At 44.6% G+C, this 9619-nt stretch overlaps 1 protein-coding gene across 1 annotated transcript in view; it reads left to right on the plus strand.

Annotated features, from left to right (window-relative positions):
• LOC308297082 (transmembrane protein 150A) overlaps positions 1-8969 on the plus strand; it is a 100599-nt gene extending 91630 nt beyond the window's left edge. The window contains exons 7-8 of the mRNA XM_080740484.1: positions 7165-7342; positions 7888-8969. Coding sequence (XP_080596610.1) covers positions 7165-7342; positions 7888-8162 — 453 coding nt within the window. The 3' untranslated portion in view covers positions 8163-8969. The remainder of the gene's footprint in view (positions 1-7164; positions 7343-7887) is intronic.
• Positions 8970-9619: the final 650 nt, after the last annotated feature.

The raw sequence follows: 9619 nt of genomic DNA on the forward strand, positions 1-9619 counted from the left end.
GTGAATTAGATCCATGAACTACCGTGCATATTGAGACATGATAGCGGTGGACACTGGACATTAATGACGATAAGATTGCGTCCAGCCGTGCGTAATTTGCCGTGCGTAATTGTGAAGCAGAGTAGAACAACGGAGGAGAGAATAATGCATCTCTTTGACAGCATGTCGTGTATTATTTCCACAAGTTGTATTTTCTCAGAGCACCGCTGCTGTATCAAAAGAGCTATGTTGCCGATCTGGTGCGAGATAATAAAAAGAAAACAGTTCGCCCGTCGCTATTCCTCAGCCTGAGTCCAACCACCACACACCCACGGCAGTGAAAGTGAAAGCGCATCGCGCTGGCTCTGCTGCTTTGGCCAGCTCTCAAGTAGAATAACAACTCGTCGCCTCGGTTCGAAGTGGAGCGGTGAATTTGAGCAGCTGTACCCTATGTGAGTGAGTGAGTGAGTGTAAACTGTGCCTGTGAGTGAGTGGTGAGTGTGCCTGGCCTGCACAAAACAGCGCCCCTCCTTTAACTAGTGTGTTGTGTGTGGCCACTCAAGGTATTGCCAGGCTACGGACGGACACGGCCAGCCAGCCACCCACCCAGCCACCCACATACCCACGGACATACCTGTCTATTGGGAGCGCTTTCACCGCTCCAATAAGAGCTCCCTGTTATATGATCAAGGCAACTTTCAAGTCACGTGAACTGATTTTATTTTTAAGTCTAGTAGTAGGAAGTATGGACTCAATAAGAATTACATGGCTCGACTCAAACAATTGGCGTCGATTCCGGGGGCTTAAAACGACGCGTCGATTTTTAGAGGACAGGCCTAGTCACCACCCACCTGACAACCATGCATACTTAATGAGCAGGTAGTTGTGGCCACATAAAAACATAATTTTAACACTTTCTGTACACCTTTATGAAGAATAATCATAATACCTGATGATTATCTTTAAAATAGTTTGTGCCAGGGACCCCCGTACCAGATTTTTGTATGCAAAATGTCTCACTTTTTTTTAAAGATATTTTATTTTTAATAGTTGTGAGCTTGTAGATCGGCTATTTTCAAATAGCCAATGTATGGCTATTTGAACCTGCAGTGTGTAGTTTTAAAGCGCTTTATGTGGCCCAGTCGCTACCTTTGGGCTTGTTTTCCTAGACCCGGTGGCTTATATCTGTCGCAAAATCTGGCAACGCTGGGCAGAGCCAGTGAGGTGTGAAGGAGGGGAGCAGGTGATGTGTTTCCTAATGGACACTTTCCTCCTTAAGACAGGAAAGTGACACTAACGTAACCTTGTCTTCACCCACTGTATTCAGTCTGCTCAGGGAGAAAGCCCATTCCTAGTTTGGGTCCCCGGGTGACTGGGATTTCTCTTCTGGGTCTCGAGCTAAAGATTTTGGGGAACCAAAATCAGGATGGGGGGAGGGCAGTTATTCAGTGCTGATTTCGTCCACTAAAACTATGACGAAAAATGTTTGTTGACTGCTTTTCTTTCACTGACGAAAACTAAATAAAAACTAAATAAAAACTAAGCTGTGATGACTTAGGGGGCGTTCACACCAGGGTTATTTGGTCCGCTTAAAAGGGACCATGGTCCTCTTTCTCCTTTGGTCCGCTGGTGTGAACGTGCAAAGGGACCATGGTCCCTTTGTTTGGTCCGGACCATGGTCCTCTTGAAAAGGCAGGACTCGGTCCCCTTCCAAACGGACCATGGTCCGGTCCTCTGCTGGTGTGAACGGAGCCGGACTTTATAGAGGACCAAACTTATGTCTGATCAGCCTACTACATTCTGCATTGTGTGTTGTTCATTGAAAAACAATATGGAAAAAATAATAAACGACTACTCGTGAAGCAATTATAACTTCGGCTACAAGAGACTACACTCATCAATCTTTGTTAACTGCAGTTGTGAAGCTGGATTAATAATTAGTTCTAAAAGCATGAATTTCTTACGGGAATCATTATTGATATGACCCGACCGCTGATATGTCTTCATGACCTGCAGTAGGCTACACGTTAATAATTGTATCAGCTCCTCTCCATGTGAGCAAGCGCTGCGGTGTCTTGTTAGCTACATGGAAACTGCGAGGTTACATGGAAACTGGTGACCCATTGTGTGCGGTAACTCCAGGGGTCGCTCTCCGAACACGGTGATCATTGTTTGTTTTGACACAAATACAGTCACAAATAAAAGTAAGGTCACCATCTTGTGTATAACACAGGAGGAGGAGGCGGCGCGGCGGGCGCGCTGCGCGCACAACCTCCATCCAAACGACCACAACACAAAATAAAGTCAAACTTGGCTTTTCTTTCGAGGCATTAGGATTTTCGGCTCTCTTTTCGCTCTCTCGCTGTTCCCTGAGGACGGGCGTGCACGAGTCAAACTCTTCACGTTGTTGCTGGGACGGCAGTATGTCCATGTCATCGGGTGCGGTGCACAAAAATAACGGATTTAAAAGCTTACAACACTGTCCGAGTGTCTGATGCACGGCTGTTATGTTTCATGGCTAAATGAGGAGAGATGTGGGTTAGCATCCCGTTACATTAATATGTTCTTTTTAAGCATGCGCCACCGCATATAAAGTTATGGCTCATACGCATATAGATTCAACATTTGGGATTATACATTATTTTATTGTTTTTATTTAGGTTATTTATTCATTTAGCTTCACATTTCCAACCTGATAAGGATAGGAAATATCATTACGGACCCGTTGCTTCACTTGCTTGTAAAGAAAGAAAGAGACAGACAGAGAGAGATTTGATGTGGAAACGGGGATGCTTATATTATGTTCTCGCGTTCTTGCGCTATTTATTGTTAAATGAATCAAGGAGAAGGCTTTATACAGGCTATGTTTTGAGAGAGAGAGAGAGATAGAGAGATTCCTCCACCCATCCATCGCTAATTACTGCCTGAAATGCGGGTTTCGCTTCTTTTAAAAAAAGAGATATAGGAAGCGGCTGTGATTAATAACACAAAATTAATTGGAATAGGCAGTGGGTGAAGTAATTTTCCATAGGAATTAGCCCAATTCACGGCCCGCCCACTAAGCATCCCACGGGTGCTGAAGTCACATTTTGAAGGGGTAAATCCTACCATAGCCTATGGAGTTGGCACAGAAATCGCAAATTTAATGCAATTTCCGAATAGTAAAGTATAAAATACGGCTAGCATGATCAAGAACACAAGATACTAAACGGCACAAAGCACTATAATTTACTTTACTGTTAGAAATAATGATTTGTTGGCTTTAAGTCCAGTATAGTTTCCCCTTCGAATTGAAGTCAGCACCCGGGGAAAACTGAGAAACGGAAGTAGGTGGGCGGGCCGTGAATAAGGCGCATAGCCTATTCTGTCAATAGATCAACAGCCGCCTGTATGACCACGTGTCAGTTGTTTACATATTTGGTTCTTTTAACAAAAGTCCCGTGTGAACGCTAACCGGACCAAATTCAAAATGCAACAATGTAAACATTTGGTCCCTGATCCGGACCTTTTAAGCGGACTTTGGGTGAGAACGTGCCCTAAGACTAAGACTAAATATATTGACAATTTTGTCAACAAAATAAAAACTAGACTAAAACATTAGGGAGGGACTAGTGGAGAAGAGAGTCATTTTATGTTTGGTTGCTCTCAGGTGTTGCGTGCTGAAAATAGCAGATCTACAAGCTCACAACGCGTCGCACGACACATATTTTCTGCACACAACCAAGTGTAAAATCAGTCATTACCATGCCATCAAGGCCTGCCAAAATACATTTCAATTGACTAAATCAACTGTAGATTTAGTTGCCTAAATTCTTATGATATTTAGTCGACTAAAATTAGACTAAAACTAATACTTTTCAGGTGACTAAATTATGACTAAAACTAAATTACATTTTAGTCAAAAGACTATGACTAAAACTAAATCAAAATTTGCTGTCAAAAACCACACTGCAGTTATTATAGCACTCAAAGACTGCACCCTTCAGCAGAACAGAACATGATAAACATCTCTATATGTCAGCACTCAAAACAAGTATTATAGGGTACACATTATAGTGTATTATTATTTTATGCTTTAACTATTGAAAAATAGCAGATATACAAGCTCACAGCGCGGCACCGAGTGCTGCGCTGCAAGCTTGTAGATCTGCTATTTTTGAAAAATCGTGAAAAGTGTCTTTTGAATCCTTCTATGGTTTTTTGAAAAACCTATGTTCCTATGTCAGCAATCTGGCCAGCCATCGTCAAAGAAAAGGTCCTTTTCACTTAACTGGAGCTCAGTTAGTCTGTTCTTGAGAGGCTACGTTGTCAGTGGTTCTCAAACCTTTTCATGTGAAGGACCCCCAAAATGATATGTATTTGTCCACGGACCCCCATCTCAAAATATTTAGTTCCAGGGACCACCCAGAAGCAAAATTTGAGTTACAAACGTTCACTTTAAAAATACATATATTCAAAGATGCGCACACATTTTCACGACTTTCACGAGCTTGTATATTTGCTATTTTTCACTAGTTAAAGCATTCAATAATTCTAGGCCTGAATGGGTTTTAACAGTGCTGTCTGAAAAACCGTCAGTGAATGTTGAAAAACAGGCCATTTTCTTTAGAGAGATTTGCCGTGACTCGGGACTCCCAGCCTGAAAACCGGGACAATCCTGTGCCAGACTGGGACACGCCTGCGGTCACCGCACCGCTCGCCAAGTCTGAAACTCTTACTCAACAAAATCTTATTTGGTCATTTTGAGGATTAGCCCACTGCACAAAGAATGTTCACAGAATGTACCAGCCCGGGTCGGTAGACAAGAATGGCTTAAAAGTCACTCGCCAAGCGAAAGAACCCAGGGGCTAGCGCAACATAAAATGGTTATTTATTTTAGAATCAAAGAGAGGAGAGACTGTTGTTATTGTAAAGACTGTGGTTGGTCCATATGTGCTTTGATGGCCCGGGCCGTCCTTGGAAGATGTGTGTTGTTATTATAGCCCGGTCCAGAGACCCCCCCCCCCCCCCCCCCGCATGGGTTAAAGCAGTGTTTCTCAAACTTGTACATTTCAAGGTCTCCCCTTAACTTTGACAGTGAACAAATGGTTCCATTTTTACACTGTCAAAGTTACAGACTTGCACGAGTCAATTTAGACCCCCCTAAAGGAACCAACAGAGTCCCTGGAATCCACTTTGAGAACCACTGGGTTAAAAGTTTAAAACACATTAAAACAGGGAAAGCATCTGTGTCGTTTTGGATTTTAAAGGAGTAGTTCACCCTCAAAATGACTTTTTTTTCTATTGATTACTCAACCCATGGAGACTTGAGTTCAATTTTATTTTTTTATTTTTTACCAGTAAGACTCCCTAATCGGGTGATAAGCGACCGTCAGGTAAAAAAGCAACCTCATGGTGGCGCTAGGAGAGGGGCATGTGAGAAATCGGGGGCGGAGGTTGTGGTTTGCCAGCCAAGGAGCGTGTATGCAAAGTTTGGCATGGATCGGGGCAACTGTGGCAGAGATAAGAATAGGGCCAAAAGTGTGACGTGACGGACAGACAGAGGGACTGACGGAGCTGGTGGAGGTAACTTGCGACCTGACGGTCTTTTTAAACTCAAGTCTCCATGGAGTGAGTAATCGATAGGGGAAAAAAACATTTTAGGGGTGAACTACTCCTTTAAGCATAGGCTATTCAAAAACAGCAGATCTACAAGCTCACAGGCTCGGTCATCGGCCAAATCTTTGGCACGAAAACGTTTGAGAACTTCTGATTTCGATTTCTTCATGGGTTAATGCTGCCTGTGTCTTATCAGGGTCTGATCGCTATGTCTGCTGGACACACAGCCAACACACACACACACACACACACACACACACACACACACACACACACACACACACACACGCACACACGTGCGTATGCATAATATCCTGTGGTCACATGGGTCCTGCACTGCTCTTTTCTCTTGTTTATTGTCTTAGAGACAGTGCTGGTGACTAGCATGAGCAAGGAGGTTTTCTTCTCTCTCTCATATGCTGTTATAAATGCTGCCCACTGCTGCCCCCTGTTGACCATGACTAGTATGGTCTTCTCCAATTCATTCATTCATTTTTTTTTTGTGGCAGATTGGATCAGTCAAATGTGTTCAGCGTTGCCATGTTTTCTGCTTATTATAAGCAACTTTGTTTTTTGTAAAGACCCAACATGTTTTTTCTAACTTGTAGATCTGCTATTTTCAAATAGCCAATACATAATAGGTTTAACATGCTCATGTCTTGTTTTCATCGACCTGGTTGCTTATTTCTCTCGCAAACTCTGGCTTTAGGTTCACTCCAACCAAAACATTTAGTTACAACTAAAAATCAAACTGGCAATGTCAGAGCCACTTGTAATACATTTTTGCCATTCATTTTATTTGTCACTCACAACTTGTAAGCTTGTAGATCAGCTATTTTTGGCAAAGAGGTTTGGTGTAGAGGGAAAATAAGAGCAGAGTATTTGATGGTTCAAGTGCTTAAATGTCTGAAAATACACATTACTCCAACATGATGACAGTGCTGTCAAACAAGTCTAAGGTGTCTCAGAAATCTATGAACATTTTTAATCTGCAACACAATGTTATACAATGTAGTACTGTGGGGGTCCCTGCTTCAACTCTCTCTCAGCTAAGGGGTCCTTGGCCTATCACAAAACTTTGGCGGACCCCCGGTAGCATAGGCGATTCTAGCCCCTTCTAGCAGGGGGTGCAAGACTGGTTTAATCATGAAAATGTTTGGATTTTGTACGGTTTATCCCGTTGTTTTAACAGGTTTCTAAGGTTTCTTTTTTACCTAATTGTAACACAATATAAACTGTGCTTTTCTAGACACCATGAGCATGTGTCTATATGATTATATATATATTTACTTATTTTTGTAACAACTTGTGTGTAAAATACATTTAAGAGAGAGGCTTTAGGAGCAGTTCACCACCAAATTCGCCACCAGAGCTAAATAACAGACACTTTTTTGCTCCGTGGAAATTCGTTGCTTGTGGTAGCTTGCAATGACTTTATGAGGTTGTTCACCACCCCCGGCCAGAGGTGCAAGTGCACCCATAGACACCCCTTAAAATCGCCTATGCCCGGTAGTAACTCTGGGGACCCCCTGTTGAAGACCCCTGTTTGATAGCATGCATGTGTTTTCCTCTCTCTCTCTCTGTCAGGTGGATAATGCCAAGGTGCTGCACTACGTGGGAGCAGGCGTTGCCTTCCCCACCAGCATGCTGTTTGTGTGCCTGCAGTCGGCGCTGACCTACCGGCTGGCCAAGACCCAGGGGGAGTACAGCGTGGCCCACCTCCGCCTGGCCATGAGCCTGCTGGCCTTCACCGCCCTGGTGCTCAGTATCCTCTTCCTCCTCTCTGAGGCTCCGTGTTCACCAAGACCACTCACTGACTAGGGCTGTCACCATTATGACATTTTACATGACGATGAATTGTCACTCAAATGATTGCGATTAACAATTTAACCCTGCAAGACCTGAATTAATTTCTACTTGCAAAAAAAATGTTTTTTGAAAAAAAGAAAAAAAAATCATAATCATAAATCATGCTCTAATTTACATTTGGGGGATATCTTTCACAATAATAACATATGTACATGTTCTAGACAAATTACAGGCATTTTACATATGTTTTTGTGAGGAATAGCTTCAGTGAAAAAGTGAGATACAGTAGATGTTGTTCCTCCAGACTCTGGACTCCAGTTGTGTGAATGTCAGCCCAAAATAATTTGGGCTGAACACTCCACCTTGGAGGGTCCCCACCAACAGGTTGAGAACCACTGTTTTAGGCGAAGCAACTTGGTCCTTCACAAAAAAAAGTAAAGTAAATGCTTTCCACATTTCCAGTGTTGTTGTTGTTGTCCCTTAACCCCCCCGGCCCTCCAGGCGGCGTGTTCTTCGTCCAGGAGAGCTTCGTCCTGCAGCACGCCTCGGCCATCTTCGAGTGGGTGTTCTGCGTCACCGTCATGCTCTTCTACGGCACCTTCTCCTTCGAGTTCGCCACCGTCACCGGAGACACCGTGATGGTGCTGGCCAGAGGGGGCGCCCTCGGGCCCGCCGGCAGAGAACACAAGATGGAGGCGTTGGGAGGAGGAGGGTCCGGACCTCCACACAACCCCCACCCACACCCCCACCCACCTGAAAACATGTCCATGCTGTAGCTTCGTACTCCCCGTCGAACGTGGGAGGGCGGGAACGAGTTTTATTTCTTCAACAATTCTGGCCACACCCGTCTTGAGGAATCGACTTAAACTATGCCAGTGCGGAGGCCTGACCGGGGCTGAGTGGACTGTACCATCTCAGCTCCGTCTCTGGGGTGTGTTGACGGGCTACAAGGAGGGGGACATCTTGGTTTGCATCGTATGGATATCTGAGGGCTTGTGTCTGCGAAGACCCTGCTTTGCACTTTTGCACGGCACGCCAAGAGAGGAGTTCGCCATTTCTGTCCCCCTCGAAACCCCCCCTGCCCCCCTTTGTATCTCCCCTGTCCAATGGAGGAACACCAATCGGATAAAGGTAAAAGCCAGATGCTCTGACCCTCCCAGAGACCCCCGGGAAGCGGTCTCTATGGTTGATGTCTGTGCCATCATGTCTGCTAACATGGCACACGCTGCTGGACAGCCCGCGTGCAGAGAGCACTCGCTAGACCCTGTTAGAATAGTGAGACCCACAGTGCAGCACAGACCACACGTTCAGGGGTGTCGCACCAAATTCTGGGCCCTGGGTACAAGGATTCACTGAGGGCCCCCCATGAATCTTCTTCATAGGGGGAGGGGGTTTAACCCATTTAGACTGGGAACGCAAGTTTTTTTTTGAAAAAACCTATGTTTCTATGTCAGTGGTGCTCAAACTATTTAGTTCCAGGGACCCCTCCAGAAGCAAAATTTGAGTTACAAATCTTTGCTTCAAAAATACATACATTCAAAGATTTGCACACATTTTCACGGCTTTTCAAAAATAGCAGATCTACAAGCTCACTGCGCGGCCATGCTGTGAGCTTGTAGATCTGCTATTTATCAATAGCTAAAGTATAAAATAATTAAGGCCCCTCCACCTTGGGCCCTATTAGTAACTAGGACCCACTGTTCCCCCCCCTTGTGACGCCCCTGCACACGTTGTTTGTCTGTGTTCGAATGGGAGCAAAGACAGCCAGACGCCACGACTGGGGGCTTGTCTGGTCCTTCTGAGAGAACGAACGAAAGAATGAGGTAAAAGACACAAGCGGCGGTGTCACTCGATGAAAATCACTATTACCGCTTATCATCAAGTGGCACCACCGTCCGACGAAGATGTAGTTGGACTCAAGAGAGACAGGAGGTCAAATCAGTCCGTTCGGGACGTCGACAAATATTTGACTGGCTGCTCCGGCTTCAAATGGGACAGAGGTCAGTATCCTTGCAGTCATGTTTTCAGTTTGAACATGCGTCACTGCGGTTGAGCATCGACTTACGTTTCCCTCCACAAAAAAATAGAAACTCTACTATTACAGAACACCTTTTTTCTCCCACTTTGGACGCTCATGGGCGAGACGCTACACACCTCTTTGAATAATGGAGAAATTGTGCCTTACCAAATCCAACCTCTTTAACAGCTGAAAATGCTATTTGTTTGGAAACAA

Source organism: Nannobrachium achirus (assembly GCF_963921795.1).
Source record: "Nannobrachium achirus genome assembly, chromosome: 13".
Classification (NCBI taxonomy): Eukaryota; Metazoa; Chordata; class Actinopteri; order Myctophiformes; family Myctophidae; genus Nannobrachium; species Nannobrachium achirus.